This window comes from Hevea brasiliensis, chromosome 6 (genome assembly GCF_030052815.1).
Source record: "Hevea brasiliensis isolate MT/VB/25A 57/8 chromosome 6, ASM3005281v1, whole genome shotgun sequence".
In the NCBI taxonomy this organism is placed as follows: Eukaryota; Viridiplantae; Streptophyta; class Magnoliopsida; order Malpighiales; family Euphorbiaceae; genus Hevea; species Hevea brasiliensis.
Genome location: NC_079498.1, coordinates 11,567,589 through 11,586,913, shown reverse-complemented (window position 1 = coordinate 11,586,913; position 19,325 = coordinate 11,567,589). Strand labels below are relative to the sequence as shown.

Sequence of the window (19,325 nt, the reverse complement as noted above, 5' to 3'; positions counted from 1 at the left end):
TTAGTATCTAATTGACTTATCTCATTAATATTACCTTTGGCATGTTATCATAACGCATATGTCATCTCAATAGATTTTTACTTTTATTAGTGTAAGAATAAGAGCTCGGATGATATAAATATCACTGGAATTTTGGAAGATAAAAAAGGTCAAAAGAAAGTTAGGTAAAAACGAATCACGACATGGAGAGTTTGGATTCTATCGATGAGGAGAAATAATAGAGGAGAATTCTAGTAGTTTGGATAGATGTAGAAGGTTTGGATAACTAATAAGAGGTTGGAAGTCAAGAGTAGAAGAGAAGAGTTCGGACAGTAAGACAAGAAATCGAAAGTCAAGAGCTCAGATAATAAGTTACGAGATCGGAAACCAAGAAAAGCTAGGATGGTAATGAAGAGATCGGGAGATAACACGCAATTTATCATCACATTCTTTGTGTTATCCGATCTTCTAAAAGGAGATAGAGAGAGAGTTCGACTCAACATCTGCGATTTTTATACCTTTATTAAAACTCACTTTTCAAAATAAGAGAGATCGGGAGAGAGTCCTTTTCTCGAATTCCCATAGTTTCATAAAGTTATCTAGTATAAATTAGGGAGATTGGGAGAGAGTTTTTTCCTTGAATTCTCGTAGTCTTACATTTCACAAAATCATTCAGTATGAAATTGGGGAGATTGGGAGAGAGTCTTTTCCTTAAAAACCCCAGCACTTATCTTTCTGAATTCTAAAAACGAAATTCAGCACACATTTTAGTAATCGGTTCACGAGAGGGTTCTTCCAGGAACTTTGAACTTTATATTTTGGACCCAATGGAGAGTCCTTCTTGGGAGCCACACGCCTATATTACCTAGGAAGTTTTTTTTTTTTCCTTTAGTTCTGCTTAGTTAAATAAAATACCATTGTTACAAAATATTGAATAGCTTAATGTGAAACTATATGGATAAAGATTTTATGAATAATTATGCTGATGATGAGACCTTCCTGCTTTAATTGAGAGTCCTCATTAATGAAGGAAACTCTCCAGGTTTTAATTAACACGTCCCTTTTGAATTAGAGTTCTAATTGAAAGGAATGAAATTCATACCCCTATCGGTTCTAGTATATTCATTACACACACCGCACCCTCAGTTACTTGGATGCCAATGATGAGGTACATAATGTGTGAGCCGAGAGTCCTCCTCACTCGTTATGAATCTTTAGGGACCAAATAACACCTCTTCGGGATTAGAGTCCTAATTCGAGGAGGGAGGAATTTGACAAACACATAATGAATTAAATAAACTCGACACCAATTCACTGTAGGGTCATCTCGTATACTCGTGTTTTTAGAAAACCCAAAATGGTGAAATATCAAACGTTCCTTTTATCAATAATAGGGACCGATATCATAATTCTAACCCTAAAATTATCAATCTTAAATTATGAAGAGTACATCATTAAATCTGCTTACCCTCATTGAGAGACGAGGTAGGGTGCCTAACACCTTCCCCACCCATACACGGACACCGAAACTAGAATCTCTATTTTAGAAATGATCTTTATAAATTTTTATTTTTATAAATAGTTTTCTTTAATTTTCTTCAAAATTAAAGTGACGACTCCTCACTTTTCCACTTCAATAAGAATCATCTGGCGACCACAAAACCCTTGCGACAAAGTTGGCCACAACCAAATTGGCAATTTGTCTCCCTAATTGTAGCATTAGAACTACAAGCATCGCAATTGCCGGTGGCTTTTACAGTTGGCAATTTGTCTCCCTAAATGTAGCATTGTACCTACAAGCATTGCAATTGCCAGTAGCTTTTACAATCCAATATCTTCCAATGCTATTACTTTTAGTCCTCGCTTGTCCCTTCCCCATGCTCCCTGTGTCCAATGCCAAGGGATCTTCTCCTTTTGGTGCATCAAAGTAGTCCTGCAAGTCCATTTCCAAAATGCTCATTTAGTCCGAGCGTAATTTTTTTTACTGTGTTATTATTTATTTATTTATTTTTTTTTATTTTAAGTATATAGTTTTTCATGTTCGGACTTCGGGTAATACTGAATAAAATCCTTTTAACAATGACAATTTCAAAATTCAAAACTTTAACATTACAAGTAAAATTCGCTTTGAACAATTTCACATCATTTATTTAGTTTCAAGAATTTAATGGATATTATTTAGAGCAGGATCGACGAAAATTTTCTAGATAAACACAAGATTTTAATTATAAATGTTTTTCTAATATTTTTTTTTAATTTTTAATCATATGTAATTTTCAATATATTTATAATTTAATCTGCATAATTAAATAAATTTAGTGTCATACCCTATGCCACGTCAGTAGTGGGCTTTGTGCTGACGTGTTCAACTGATGGAACAGAATCTGGAAGCTCAACCTGTGCTTAAAGATTTACCTAAAAGTGTTTAAACAATATTAATCTTTAAAATTAAAAGTGTTTAAATAATATTAATTAAAAATAAATTAATTAAAAAAAAAACAAAATTTCTAACTGGCGTAAATATTCATCTATTAAAATACATTTAATGCATCTCATTTATATATAAATTGTAGCTCATTAAAATATAATTTGCATCTATTTAGCACAAATTTTTCAATGATGCTGAACAGATAAATTGCTCAGGACTAAATAGAGACATTATTATAATTAAAAAAAATATAATTTTTGAACATTTATTAATAAATTAAAATGAATGAAATTACAATCATATCCTTGATAAATGATTTTCTTGAATTGTAGTGTGCTGCTTTAATTACAGAGATTCAATAGAGCATTGCCTGTCAAGGATTAGATGGGGTCCCACTTGATTAATTTTGCTTCCACACTTTCTTCTTATGTGCTATTAATTTACAAAAATACCCATAATTATGCTTTTTGAAAGATATACTATATGATTAATTAAGGATTTAGTATACTTTAACTTCCAAAATTATTTAATTTCCTAAAATATATAAACACTTTTAACTCTTTAGAAAACTCAATTAAATCAATTCATCTTATGCAAATATATAAAATTACTCATATTACATCAATTAAGTAATTTTTTTAATAATTTTTACCTGCATTTAATTATTTTATTTGTGTGGATCAAAATATATTATTTGATTAACTCTAAAAATTTTCAATAATTCATAGATTATGTTTTATTTTTTTCCTTTCATATAATTTTTCCTTTTTTAGAATTAGATACATTATTATATGTGAAGGGTAAGGGATGAATTTACAAATGGATATAAAAATGAGGCTACCATGATGTGAAATAAGAAAACAAATTTTATGAGCAATTTTCCATTTTTAAATTAAAAAATAAAATAAAAAGTCCAAAAATAGTATTTTTCCAAGTAATTTTTGAAAATTAAAATCAAATATAAAATAATGAAAACCACTATATTCAGTAAGAAAATTTTAACATTTAAATATCGCCCAACCAATTAGACACCTTTGTGCTATTTTCTTTCTTTTTATTTAAAATTGGTTGGATATGACACAATTGAATAATTACATGATTAAACTCAAACACTATAGTCTCTAATTGAATAATGTGGATTAATTATGTATATAATTATCATATAATTTAAGCAAATACTTCAAATTAAATTATAAGAAGTAATTGATGAAAGATCCATCACATATTATAGTGATATGTACTAGTTATATTGAACTAAAATATAATACATTCGTTTTATATTTGATTTAGACTTTAGTTGTTTTGAAAAATAACTTGTATATAAAAAATATTTTCTATAGAAAATATTTTATGTCATTTGGTTGCAATGTTGAATTAATGGTATGTGTTTATGTCATATATGTATAAGTATTTTCATATTTTAATAAGATTATTAAATTCTAGAAAATTAAATATGACTTCCTCTTTGAAAAGATATGGCCATTTTCCTTAAAAATAATTTAGTTTTCTCTTTGATCAAGAAAATATTTTTAGTTGACTCATCTGTCTACGTGTCTCAAATACTAGAAAATGCATAAAATATTTATCGTGAAACAAATGAACCTTAATTACTAATAATTTTACATAAAATAATTGATGAAAGATTATATGGAGTTAAGGCGTATATAGTACATTTAATTATAATATGTTTTATAATTAATTTAAGTATTAATTGAATTATAACGAGCAGATTGATAAAATAAGTAGACAAATATATTGCTATGTATTTATTATATAAGGTATGAATAACAAATTTAATTAGAATATACTCCATAATTGATTTAAATAAGCCATTTATGAAAATCCAACACATTATACAGTGCTATATATTAACTATATTAAGCTAAGGTATATATATATATTGTTTAATGATTGTTTTTAGTAGTAATTTAGTTATAATTAATGAAAAATCTATCACATATTATAATATTATGTATTAATTATATGAAATTAAGGTATGTATAGTTTAATTATAATATGTTTTTATAATTGATTTTAATATTTATAAGGAGCAATTAATGAAATATACAGCACATATTATAGTTTTATGTGCTAACTACATGGAGTTAAAGTAGACATAACACATCTAATTATAACATATTTTATAATTGAGTTAAGTACTAAAATCTAGCACATCTTCATTTTAAATAGTAATTATAATCTATTACTAATTTATATTAATTTTAAAATTAATATTTTTATTTTAATAATTAATTAATTAATATTATCATATTTCTTTCTAAAGTGCTAAATCCAATGTCTTTTGCTACCTGTTATTTCTATTAAATAAAAAATATTATTATTTTTATCTTTTATTTTAAAAAGTAATATAATAATTTACAAATAATAAATTTAATTATAAAATATTGAATTTTAAAACTTCATTTTTTAAAAAATAATAATTTAAATCAAATATTATGTAATAATACTATAAAATAGAAAATTACGTATAGCCTCTTGAAATACCTGTATGCTTTATATATACAAATAAATTTTAAAATTCAAATTTCAGTTTCCAAATATTACCCCTTTGTACATTAAAGAGTATTAATGTCATTACATAATAAAATTTACTTAATTTAAATCAAATGTCACATGACAATGCTACGAAAGAGAATGTCACGTATTAATCCCTTGAAATACCTACTTATTTTATACGTACAAATAAATTTTAAAATTCAATTTTTAGTTTCCAAATATTAACCCTCTCTACATTAAAGAGCATTAATGTCATTACATAACAGAATTTACTTAATTAATTCTTAACTAATATAATTAAAATGTTGAAAATATCATTTTATCTCTCTTGATCAAATTAATCTGCAAAGCATTATTGAATTTTTGTTCATCTAAATTGTTATTAAAATTACACTACATTAAATAAACCTTAATGTATATTTATTTGCATCATTAGAAAACTGAAAAAAAAAGTACTCATTCCGTCCCAAAAAAATAAGCTTTTTTTTTCATATGAATTAAGAAAAATGTAGTTAATATATTTAAAGTAATAAATTTTATTTAATATTTTCCTAATATATCTCCATTCATATTATTTCATTAAAAAAAATTAATTTATGCTATTAAATTATTTTTGAAACTAATAAAATTTTCTTTTTTAGTACATAATAAATAGGGTATATTAATAAGTTAATAAAGAAACTATTATTTCAAAAAAGAAAATAATTTATAATTTGTGAAAAATCTAAAAATAAAGTATAACTTATGTGAATCAATTTGTTGTTCTATTTAGTTGAATTCAGATTTTTGATCCAAATGGACCTGCACAAAATTAATAAGTAATAATAATAATAATAAATACATCCATACACAGTTCTCTTTTGCAAAATGCCTTAAAAAAATTAAAAAATTAACTCTAATATTAGTCTTTTCTAAATGAAGTAGGGATAGGGCATCTAGGTACGCATTCAAATAAGTAAGGCCATATAGAGTCACCTTAAGAAGGTGGGGTGGGGGGTGGGTGGGGTGGTGGGGGGTGTGGTACCTATCGAAAGTGTACCTTTAGAAAAATTCCATTTGAAGATGGAAGGTGAATGCATAGTGCATATATATATAGTATAGGGGTTCCTTTGAGATATGGCTTGAAATTAACCACTTGTGACTAATCTTTTCACAAGTGATATCTGAGATGAATCTCCTCCAATTTCTTCAAATACTACCAACAAATTCTTGGTTGGCTTCAGCCATGATCTGGGAACATGGTACCTGAAAGATTAATTAAAAGAGATTAAATGGGGAAACAAATTGGGAAATTAATTTGTTGAAGAGTTAAGAAAAATTAATGGGAAAGTTTAGGGTACCATCTTTGAGTAGGTTGGCCACAACCAAATTGGCATTTTGTCTCCCTAAATGTAGCATTGTACCCACAAGCATTGCAATCGCCAGTAGCTTTTACAGTCCAATATCTTCCAATGCTATTCCCATTAATCCACACTTGTCCCTTCCCCATGCTCCCCATGTCCAATGCCAAGGGATCTTCTCCTTTTGGTTCATCAAAGTAGGCCTGCAAGTCCATTTCCAAAATCCTCAATTAGTCCAAGGGTTTTTTTTTTTTTTTTTAACTGTAATGTAAAATATTTCAGTTATTTAGTTTCAAGAATTTAATTGTAGTAGGGTTGATGAAAATTTTTTAAATAAACATAAGATTTATTCTAAAAATATTTTTAATTTTTTGGATTAAATATTCTTCTAATAATTTTTTTTAAATTTTTAATCAAAAGTATTTTCAATATATTTATAATTTAATCTGCATAATTAAATAAATTTAGTGTCATACCCTATGCCACGTCAATGGTGGGCTTTGTGCTGACGTGGTCCTTTTCATCCATTCAACTGATGGAACAGAATCTGGAGATCCAAGATTCATGTCTTCTCCTTTAAGCCCAACCTGTGTAATAAATGCCCATCAATAAAGGAGATCCCAAGGTCCATGATCTCCGCTTGTATCATGGTTGTGTAGGCTAGAATTTCACAACATCACCCGCGCCCCCCACTCCACCAAAAAAAATAATAATAATAAATGAGTAGAACTGAAGGACCTTATAGGACCATTTGTTCCAGGTCAGGTCCTTCTCCCCTTTGTCTAGGCCATGGAGAGTGACCCTTTCTATTCCTGCCTTCCAGTTCTCAAAATGGGTTCCAATATTCTACAGCCAGAAACAGCATAAAAACATCAGTTCTTTAATTTCTTTCAAGAATCAGACAGAGAATCAATGAGATCCAGAGAATTCATTAACTGGTAATCCAACAGCTATGCTCTGCAGTGAGATTCTGTTTCTTCCAGCATGTAGCTTCACTGGTACTGTAAACGTGAATCTCTTGCTTTTTCTACTCCCATGAGCAGATCCTATCATTGCAGCACAGCATAATAAAGAAAATTCATTTTTCTTTTATGGTGTTTTGACAATTGCAGGAGATTTCCAAAGAAAGAAAATATTTTGTTACCAGAAAGCTCTCCATTGACAAAGACGTGCAAAGCATGGCCTGCTGAATCCACTGTAAGATTGAGAAGATTGCCTTGATGTAGAAATGATTCATATGACCTAATAGTCAGACTGGAAAAGCACACAACATAATTAGATTCATATTTCATTATTGATTTTCATCATTGAAAGCTTGCAAATTAAGTAGGAACTTACCCAGTTGTGTACCAGAGATAATCAGTTGTATCTCTGGTGACATTTATCTGCTCCAAGAGGCCAGGGACTGTAGTTATTTTATCTTCATCAACTGATAATACATCTTCACTGAAAGTCTCCCATGAGAGACCTGTGGCTGTGGGCAACATTTGCACCTGGGACGTTTGGACTCCAACCTGCAAATTATTCAGAGAGATGGAATTAGCTCATAATTCAACAAATTTTTATAATTGGAATTGGATTTCCTAGTCCATTTTAACTTACCTGGGCAGTGTTGAAAACAACATTTTTGCAGTCAGGAAGGATGCTGATAGACCAAGGTGGCAGGCTATAATGCATGTTATTAAATGTCAACTTTCCAGTACCATTTGGATGGTAGTTTGCAAGAAAAGCTGCACAATCTCCAGAATTGGAAGAGAATACATGTGCCTGCAAAATTTTCCTCATTGAATCATTCTGGTTTGCTGAAATAAGCTTAAAGCAATTCTCATTTGCAGTTGCTGGTTTTCCTTTGGTAGATTAGAACAGACCTGTTTATAAGCTCCCAAGTTTTCGACAGTAGGATCGGCATTGAGCAAAGCTTTTCGCATGACTTAATAGCCTTGTGAAGATCCTTTAAATGGCCATATTTAGGTTGCCTAATCAACCCTGTAAATGCTATGAGTTTGAATTCCAACAGATGGACTAATTGATTAAATTTCGAAAAATGGGGATCGAATTTTGTCACCGTATTCATCAATGGGTGCATCATAGTCATAGCTTGTAGTAATGAAAGGTCCTCCAGAAGTTCTGCCAAAGTTGGTTCCTCCATGATACTGCAGCAAACAACGAGAATGAAATCATAATGCAGAAGTCTCTCCTTATAGAATGAAAATATGCTCCTTTATTTCATTGGAAGCTTATGCCTTTATCAGATGCAAAGTTGAGATACTTCCTTGGAATTCAAGGAATTGCTTTTGCTTTGATAAAGCAATTTCTTCTTGTAACAAACAAAAGAAATGAAGCAGGAGTAGACTAACCATATAGTAATTAACAAAGGAACCTCCTTTCTGAAGGAATCGAGCAACTGCGAATGCTAAATCCTCGACCGGACGCTGGTGGTTTGGACCTGCAAAATCTGAAAACCTGTAGAAAGATAGAAAATAATTATCCCCAAAAGAACAGTCTAAGAACCAATTGAAGATACCAAAAATATGAAAATTACCAGCCAGTCCAAGCCTCAGTCCACATCGTTGGTTTGTTAGGTTTGTTTGGAGAGAAGTAATCGCAGTAGAAACCATTGCATGTATTTATCTGTTGACAAGATTCAGAATTCCTCATTGTTAATGTGAAATATGAGAATTGAATTGAATTGAATCAAAATTAATGGATTTAATGAATTTTGACAAGAAAGAAGTAGAAATTTGAGCACCAGAGGGTCAGGGGCATCAAATTCCTTGCACATAACCCATGGAACTCCAGTATTCATAGAAAGAGCCATCTGTGCAGCCCAAGTCATATATGCATGACCAGCAGATCCAAATGCCTTGTCTTCAGGTTCATATTCATTCTCAATCTGCAACACAATCAAATTGAACATGCATCTTAATTTTCTATGTTTTATAAGCCAAAACTACACAATTGATGATTTTTTTTTTCTTTTTACCTGAGAGAGGATAATAGGACCACCTTGAGACTGAAACAAATTTTCATCCTTCATAATTTGGACAATTTTCTTGGTGAAATTTTGCATTGCCATCTGCAATACCAACATTTTTAACTTTTTAAGATCATAATCCACATAATTCCAGACACTCAAAAATAGAAAGAGAGAGAGACAGAGACCTTGAAAGGCTCATTATCTGTCCTGAAGCTTATGCCTGGAACATACTTCAACCACACTGGAAACCCTCTAATACAATACAACAGGATAAAGGTAAAATAGCAAGAAAAATAGTGTTCGAGAAAATTAAAAATTCAACACTGTGAAAATATTAAGATGAAATTTGTTTATTACCCAAAATTCCACTCTCCACATATATAAGGTCGAATGCGAAGATGAACATAGAGACCAGCTTTCTGAACCAACTTGACGAAGCGAACCAAATCATACCTTCCCTCGAAATTGTACTGCAAAGAATTGATATTAGGAATGGAGAATTTTGAAAAAAAAGTAAGAAAAAAACAGAGGAAAAACAGAGTTACATTGCCAGGAGAAGGCTCATGAAGATTCCAAAAAACATAAGTATCTATAATATCCAAACCACCATCTTTAGCCTTCTGTATGAGTCCTCCCCACATCTGCATTTTATAAAAAATTTCAGTAAAAACCTCACGTGGCAAGAAGATATTCTCAAGAGAGAGAAAGTACAGAGTATAGACCAGAACCGGACCTGAGGAGTGCTTCTGGGATAGTGAATAGAGCCAGAGAAGAGAATTCTCCTCTGGCCATCAATGATAAGAGCCTTGTTATCATAAGTAACATCGCATTGTATCCCCTGGAAACCTAGAGATAACAACACCACAATACACAGAGAAAACCACTTGATTGCTGCTGAGTTAGCTTCCATATTTTCTCTTCAGATAGACAAGACAAAAAAAAAGATTATTATAATATTGGAGAAAAGCAACAAGAAGACAAAGAAGGTAGGTTACATATAGTGTATGCTAATCCCACGTCAAAACACACTACATTTCTAGCTCTTACTGTGTCCTGTTAGAAAACAAATTGTACATCCGTCTCCAAGCTTTACTTTCATTTTATACTCCTATTAGAATTCAAACTCAAAACCTTCTATGCTAATTGATCACGTTTATTGCCCATATCATAAAAAAGCTTGTAGAGTTGGATCATGCAAAAAATTATAGAAACTAATGTATTTCACTGGAGTGTGTTTGGCTTAACTTTTAAAAATCAACTTATAAGTTAATTTAAACTTATAAATATTTAAAATTTTAAATATTTATGTGTTTAGTTTAAATACTTATAAATGATTAATAAATAGTTAATTTATTTGATAAAAAATAATTTATAAGCACATTTATTATTAAAATATTAAAAAAATATGATAAAATTTTAAAAATTGAATAAGGATAATATAGTAAAATATTTGATTAAATTAACTTATAAGATTTATAAGTACTAAAATGAAAAATTCTGTAATTTATTTTAATTTATAAGCTCAATTTATAAGTCTAAAAATTATAATAAACAAACGAATTAACTTATTTTTAGAATTTGTTAATTAATTTGATCAATAAGTTAAAGACAAATAACTTAACAATTAGAGTTTAATTAAGATTGAAATTAAATAGGAGTCTCTTTGAGATCCTAATTCGGAAATCAATTAATTAAATATAATAAAAAGAGCAAATAAATAAGAAAAAAATTTGCAGGTGATCTGGTTGCTTGTAAACCTAATTCTCCGACCAATGCAATTAAATTAGAAGATGTAATTGCCCTTTTAATTCTTCAACCTGATTTTTTTTTCATTATTTATAATTTATGTTTTATAGTTCACAACGTTAAATTTGTAAATTTTCAACCATCCATATGAATTTATTGCAAAATAAAGTATAAATAAACTTCAAAGTAGGCATGTTCTTAGTCTTAAAACATATTTATCTTTTGTTTATGAATTTATCTAATGCATGTCTTGAAAAAATTTAAATATTAATAAAACTATAAATAAAAGTAAAATATTATGTTAAAAATATGCAAAATATATAATTATTCAATAAATTAATTTCCAGATGACTTAATCAGACGCAGATTTATCAAGTGTCATAAAAGAATTCTCCTACATAATAATTGGATCCTGAGAGAATGATTATATTATGATTTTTTTTAAAAAAAATTATAGCATTTGAATTCTTTTTTTTTAATAAGTGAAATAATTAATTTCAAAATATTTCTCTCCTTTATCAATATTTAAATAGTTGAAGCTTATGGGTAGAAGCTATATATAAAGAAAAGAAAAAATTGCAAAAGAAGAGAAGAGATGGAACATAGGATGCTCTAATTTGTGATGGTAGGTTTGTGAAGTTGGAAACTATTGAATAGTTTTCTAACAAAGTTCACATGCAGAGTGAGTGCCTTTTGAAAACATGAAAGCCTATCTTTTCTTGTCACCACTAAACCAATTCACTTGCGTTATGTCTTAATATTGTACACACGTGAATACCACTTCTCCAGTTAAAATGGACTAGGAAATTCAATTCCAATTATAAAAATTTAGATATATACATGACAACTGTCTAACTAATTTGAATTTTCAAGCACTCAATCATAACAAAAATGGTCACTTTCCTCGTTAGTCATAGGGTCTATAATGAGTATAGAAACATTTAAATTAATTAATCCTAAGGTTAGCTTTGTTAAGTGGGTTTACTTCTCATCTTATCGATCAAGGTTCGAATCTTAGATCAAACCATAATTATTAAGCATAGAATGGTGCGGGAAAATTAGCACCTTACCGCAACACTAACAAAAGATCTAAATTCTATTTAAAAAATGATTGAAATTAGTTATTAAGTATAAAAAAAAAATGCATTGACCCAATGGGAATTGGGAAGATTAGGAGGGTGAAAAAGGAATGTAACATTTTAATTGCCAAAAAGGCACTATATATAACAATAATTAATGAAATTTTAGTATTAATATTTTGGCAAATCAAAATAATCATAATAAAATTTTATTTAAAGTTATGCATTAAATCCCAATTTCCTCAATAAAAATAATTATTCTTTCTCTTTTAATTATGATAAAAACTTGATTAATATTTGAAAAATAATCGATAGTTAAACAATCTATAGAATTCAAAGGAGATTTTGCTTTCCATGGATTTTAATTAATTTTATCACATAAAGATTTTGTTTTGTTTTTACATGAGCTCTATATAGTGTATGAATATTAGCTTTATGCAATGTTTCTTTAAACCATGACGTGACTATCAATATGAAGCAACTTGTTTTTACCACTAAAGTTCTACTTTTATTTGGGCTTGATTTAGGGTATGAATATAAATTAGTTTTATGTAAATTTATCATTTGTTAATCTTGTCCGAATGCCTTTGAATATTATTGTTTAATATATTATGATCATAAATCTTGTGCGAATGCCTTTGAATCCTTTTAAGTCTCAAGCCACTAATAACTTGCCTATAATTTGTATAATTTAGACCACAAATGACAGTAAATCTTTCTAGGAAAGGAATGGCAAAAAGAAAAAGGAAGAAAAAGAGCTGGAAGCCTTCTCATCCTTTCCAAAAAAAGCCATTTCTTATTCAGTCTCAAGAAAAGAAACAAACTGAGAAAACTAGCAAACCATTAGTAACAAAAGAAAGAAAGAAGAACAGAGGAGCACAAGTGTAAACAGCACCAAACACCCATACACACAAGAAAAGGTAAAAGAAAAGGACTTGTATTTCTCTCTCTGAGTGTATTAATGGAGAGAAGATGATTGATTAAACCTGCAAAGAGAGGCCCCCTCTTATGCATTAATTCACCATCAAGATCATGATTGATTGCATTGGATTCATATTACATTGAAAGGATCTTTTCTTTGAATCAGCCAGCAGGGACCAGCAACATACATTAACAAGTCTAATCAACATTTAAAAGTTGATTTTACAATCCAAATTTGCATTCCCAGCTTAGCTATGATTAATAACGGCTAACAGTTAATTGTTCAAGTTTTGTCTCTATTATAAGGTTGGAAAACTATTCTTTTTATTAAAAAAAGTTGGTTTTCAAACAGTATAAATCTGTTTCAAGAGGCATCAGACATTCCTAGTGATCACAAACACAAACAAGTCTACATAATTAGCATATTTCCTTCTTTAAGAACATTAGGAAGATAGCGACTGCAACTCCATTATCTAGCTAGAATAAGTCAGATGTCATCTATCATGGCGGAGTAGGAATTTTCAAATATTGAACTAATTAACTCAGCTCATTTAACTGTATGAAGTAACATTCAACCTCCTACTTTAAGCTCAGGAAGTAATAGAGAGAAACTAATGGAAGAATGCAACATGCCACGTCCTACCTTGTTGGATGTCCTACTTTGGTTTCTTTCCCTATGCTTTGTTTCCCTTTAGGATCTTTAGCGGCCATTGAAGGGAAAGATCGAGAGAGCAAAAGTTAGATCAACAAATCAAATAAACTGGTGTGTAAGCAAGCAAGAAGAGAAGGTAAAGAAAAGAAAAAGCTTAAAAGAAAAATAAATAAAAATCGGTGAAAACACATGTAAAATTGAAATTTAAAAGCTTAAAAGAAAAATAAAGAGTTTTTTTTCCCGAGTTAAAAGTGAAATTTAAAAAAAAAAAAATTAGGCAAAAGACCTGTTTAGATCCTTAAAGTTATGCTAAATAACCACATAATTCCTTAAAGTATTTCGGAGTCCAATTAAGCCCTTCAACTTAAAAAAAAAAATTTAATAAGTCCTTCAAATTTTACAAATAGATCAAATAAGCTCTTTTACTATTTTGTGAACAAATAAGCCTTTTAATTCTTAAAAAAAAAATAAAATAGACTGAACTATAATTTATCTCTAATATATATCTAGTCAATGCCATATATAAAGATCTTCTAGTATATGGGATACTCATCTGCAATACTGCGTATCTTATTTGCAGCATCCTAGTGGAAATCTACTACACCTTGGAGTATATCAATAAGTTGTTATTTACAAAATGATTGAATAAGTTTACCTATAGAAATTTCTTGAACCTATAGAGAAATTTTTTAAATCATTCAGCAAAGAACAATTTATCATTATGCTTCAAGATGTAGCAAATACCTATCAAAATATTGCAAATTAGATGTACAGAATTGCTGATGAGAACCTCGTAGACTAAAAGATTTTCGTGCACGATCTTGGCTAGATTTATATTAAAAGCAAATTATAGTTCAAATTTTTTTTATCTATTTTTAAAAGTTAAAGAACTCATTGATCGCCAAAATAGTTAACAGGCTTATTTGAACTATTTCTAAAATTTGAAGGACTTGTTTGATCTTCTTTAAAATTTAAAGGGCTTATTTAGACCTTAAAATACTTTAAGGACTTATATAATTATTGGCCCATACTTTAAGGGCTAAAATATGTCTTTTACCAAAAAATTATAATTAACCCGTAATTATGAGGGAGTTGCATAACACATACGTAAACAAAATAAATATAAAATAAAATAAAAATTAAATCTGTTGGAAAAACACAAAGATGCCAAGTCATGATAATTACACACAAGTCCACACTAGTTTTGATTTTTAGCCTTTTTTTTTTTACTTTTTAACCCCTCAAAAAATGAGAAATTACAGTTTGGGCGTAATAATCATCATCACGGTGGGAAAATTTTTTCTAAACTTTCTTAGGCCTTTTTTTTTTCCTACACTTTTTTAGCTAGAATTTTTTATTATTATTTTAATTAAATGTCACATTTCATGTTATTATTGGTTTAAAATATTTAATTAAATATTTAAACTTTATTTTTTTTTTCTTTTGGGAAATTTTATCTAGTTTGACTTTGCTCCCATGAAAAATAGAGTGATTTTTTATGGAGTGGGAGAAATTATACATTCTAATTTCGATTGTGGCCTATTTAAATTTTTTAGGGAATAGAAATTCAAAAAATAATTACAAAAATTATTGACCATAAAATTTCATTAGTAATTATCAACTATTTATTAATGAATAAGAAAAGTCAAGAAAATTAAAATTTAAGTCAGTTTATATCAACAAAATTACCTACTGATTATAAATGGAACCTTTATCGAAGACGTAAAATGTAGCACTAAATACTAGCGACAAAGTTAACAACCAAATAAAAACATGCCAATGAAAAAAATTCGTTAATAATTATTGACCAACACGTATTTATCAATAATATTAAAAAGAAAACAAAAAAATTAAAAATCTTAAAAAAATTTCCTCTAAAAATTTTTCATTGATAATTACCGACTAACTCGTACCTTATTAGTAATATTAACAAGAAAATAAAAAATAAATTTTAAAATAAATTACCTACGAAAATAATTTGTTGGTAATTATCAATAAATTCATATTTAGTCAGTAATATTACAAAGAAAATAAAAAAAAAAGAAAAAAAAGCTTGAAAAATTTTATCTACAAACATTTGTTGTCAATAATTACCAATGAACTCATAGTTGATTAGTAAAATTAAAAAAATAAAATTTTAAAATAAATTACCTAGAAAAACTCGTATTTGATCAATAATATTAAGAAGAAAATAAAAATATAATAATTTGATCAATAATATTAAGAAGAAAATAAAAATATAATATTAAAAACATAAAAAATTTTACCGATGGAAACTTTTCGTAGGTAATTACCAACAAATTCATATTTGATCAGTAATATTAAGAAAAAAAACAAAAAATAAAATTATAAAATAAATTTCCTATGAAAATATTCTGTAGTAATTTCCAATGAACTCATATTTGATTGGTAATATTAAGAAGAAAATAAAAAATTAAAATAAATTACCTACAAAAATGTTTTGTCGATAATTATGAATGAACTCGTATTTGATCGACAATATTAAAAAGAAAATAAAAAATAAAATTTTAAAACAAATTACCTACAAAAATATTTTATTGGTCATTTCTAACGAATTCGTATTTAGTCAGTAATATTAAGAAGATAATAAGAAAAAATTTTAAAAAGCTTAAAAAATTTTTGTAAGTTTGTAATATTAAGAAAAAAAATAAAAAATAAAATTTTAAAATAAATTACTTGTGAAAATGTTTCGTCAATAATTACCAATAAGTTTGTATTGATTGATAATATTAAGGAAAAACATAAAAAATAAAATTTTAAAACAAATAACTTACAAAAATGTTTTGTCGGTAATTATTAACGAACTCGTATTTGGAGGGTAATATTAAAAAGAAAATAGAAAAAATTAAAAACTTAAAAAGTTTTACTTAGCACAAAATATGATTGGTAATTTCTAGCAAACTTATATTTCATCGATGATATTATGAAGAAAATAAAAAATAAAACTTTAAATTAAATTATCTATGAAAAATTTCGTTTGTAATTACCAACGAACTCATTTTATTGGTAAGTCGTTGGTAAATCATAAAAAATTTAGAATTCTCACATCATTTTTTAATAGATCACGGACGAGTTGTCTTCCCTGTAAAAGAGAAGTCACTCCCTAACATTGCAATTGTGGCATAATCACTATATGGAGCCTACTTTAGGCCCCACTAATTATTTTTTCAAATTCATTTAAATCTTAAAAAATAAAAAATTAATTTCAAATTAAATTAAATTAAATTAAATTAAATTAATTATTAATTTAAAAATAATAAAAATTTTAAAAAGTAAAAATTATATTAAAAAATTAAATTAAATTAAATTAAGTTTAAAATTTTAAATTAAATTAAATCTAAAAATTTAAATGAAATTAAATTTTAAAATTAAATTAAATTAAAAATTTTAAACTAAAATAAAAATTAAATTAAATTAAAAAGTAGAAAAATAAAATTAAAAATATGGAAAAAAATTAACTACGGAAAATTATGTTGGTAATTATATACGACAAATTGTTGTTATTGGTAATTACCGATAAAAAGTGTTGTTAGTAAATAGTCGATAATTTATAAGCCCAAGATCTCCCACAAAATTACCAACAAAAAAAAATTCCTAATTTACTTATAAAATAGTTAATCAACAAATTTAGCTGCAACATTTTTTTCGTCGATAAAGATACCTTCGCTATAATTTGTGGATGAAAAAATTTTATCAATAATTGATCGATAATTTTAATTATCAATGAAATATAGGTATATTTGTTTGATATTTTTTTGTCTTTTTTTAGTGAATTAAACGACCTCTCAATGCTATAAAACATGCATTAAATTACTTGAATATTAACATATTAGTTCAATAACTATTGTATTTCATATTTTATTTAATATTTCTAATATATTAGTAAAAATAGCATATTTTAAAATATCAAAAGAATTAATATTTTATAAAAATTAAAATTTTAATTTATTTATTTTTATTTTAACTAATAATAGACTAAAGCATCGAACTTTACAATATTATTCATGACAATTAATTTTATAAAAATAATATGTATATATATACATATAAACATTAGCTGGTACATCTGTTGCCCCATCCAAAACCATTATTAGTCCTACTACTTTTGAGCCTTATTCTAATCCTGCTTACGATTCTTGGTTTCAAAAAGATCAAATGTTGCGTTCATGGCTTCTTTCTTCTCTAAGTGAAGATATGTTTCCTCATGTTATTGGCCTTTCCTTATTCTTTGAAGCATAGCAAGCCTTAGCTAAGTCTTTTGGTTCTCTTTTGAATAATATATAGCTTCAAATTTACAATGAACTTGAAGAGCCAAAAAAATGATCTTTCTATCTCTAACTATTTTCATCGAGCTAAATCTTTGACAGACGAATTACAGGCTGCTAGTCTGCCAGACGACTACTTTCTTCTGCTGAATTTAATGCCATCATCTACTAGAATATTGGTCATGAGTATCACCTCATTATTTCAGCCCTTAATCTGTGCCCAGAACTTGTGTCTTTCTATGAGCTTTATAGCAAATTTGTTGCACATGAAACTTTGATCAAGAGTTCACAAAAACCTCCTATTGCTAATGTGGTTGTACAATCATAACCCAATGCCAAACCAATGTCGAATTATTTCCCGCACCTACTCCACCGCCCACTCCACAGAGGCAACAATATGGCTCTTTTTGGCCTAAAGGTCCTTGTCAAATTTGTGGCCTCAAAAATCACACTGCTGACCATTGTCGATGACGATATAATCCTTCCGTTGAGGCTTAGCAAAATTTTTATCCACCGGCAAATTTCATTCATATAGTGCACCAAAAATTGCTTCTTCTTGATTTCACAATGCTTTCACCTATTCCATGATTTCCTGACACAGCTACTAATTACCATATCACTCCAAATATTTCCTCTTTAAGCATTGCTAATGAGTATAAGGTACTGATCAACTCCATGTAGGTAATAGTCATGGAGTATCAAGTTCTCACACTTTTATTGTATCTCTCCAGTGGGGTGAGCATTCAGTTCGAACCGAACCGAATTAAATTATAAAAATCGAATTATATATTTTAGAAACCAAACTGAACAGAAATGAATGAAAAACCGAATCCAACCGAACCGCTCTATTTCGGTTCAGTTCGGTTTAGACTGATCGGTTTTGATTTTTGATTATTTTTTAATTTAAACTTGATTTTCAAGTTATTTGTTTTAATTTTGACTTTGGTTTAAACCTAATAACCATTAATCAATGAAATTAAATAATTAATATATATATATATATATAATTAAATATAATTCATAAATTTCTCATAAAAATAAATCAGTTCAAAAATCGATTTGGTTCGATTTAAATATATAAATTACTATTCTGTTCGGTTCGGTTTAACAGATTTTTTTTCTTCAAAACCGAACCTAACCGAAATAATCGAAAGTTTTATAATATAAAATCGAACCGAACATATTAAATTTTAAAAATGAACCAATTGAACCGAATTGATTCGGTTCGATTCAATTTTTCAATTTGAACCGAAATCTGCTCACCTTTACTCTCCACTCTGCTAATGCTCATCGTAATTTAAAGGCCAATTGGACAAAAAACACCAAACTTTTACGCCTTTTTGCAATTTTATCCAAAGATTTCAATTTTGAATTAAATATCCAAATGTTTCAATTTCAGT

At 28.0% G+C, this 19,325-nt stretch overlaps 1 protein-coding gene across 1 annotated transcript; it reads right to left on the bottom strand.

Moving 5' to 3' along the window:
- Positions 1-5,913: 5,913 nt before the first annotated feature.
- Positions 5,914-10,485, bottom strand: LOC110651772 (beta-galactosidase 3). The gene is given in 20 exon segments (XM_058148399.1): positions 5,914-6,169; positions 6,265-6,467; positions 6,741-6,851; positions 7,003-7,110; positions 7,201-7,310; positions 7,409-7,518; positions 7,603-7,778; positions 7,867-8,031; positions 8,133-8,182; positions 8,185-8,250; positions 8,330-8,417; positions 8,622-8,727; positions 8,807-8,895; positions 9,014-9,157; positions 9,248-9,340; positions 9,427-9,493; positions 9,599-9,711; positions 9,787-9,882; positions 9,975-10,158; positions 10,289-10,485. Coding segments are annotated over 20 exon segments (2,226 nt in total). The 5' UTR covers positions 10,318-10,485; the 3' UTR covers positions 5,914-6,051.
- Between the last annotated feature and the right edge of the window lie 8,840 nt (positions 10,486-19,325).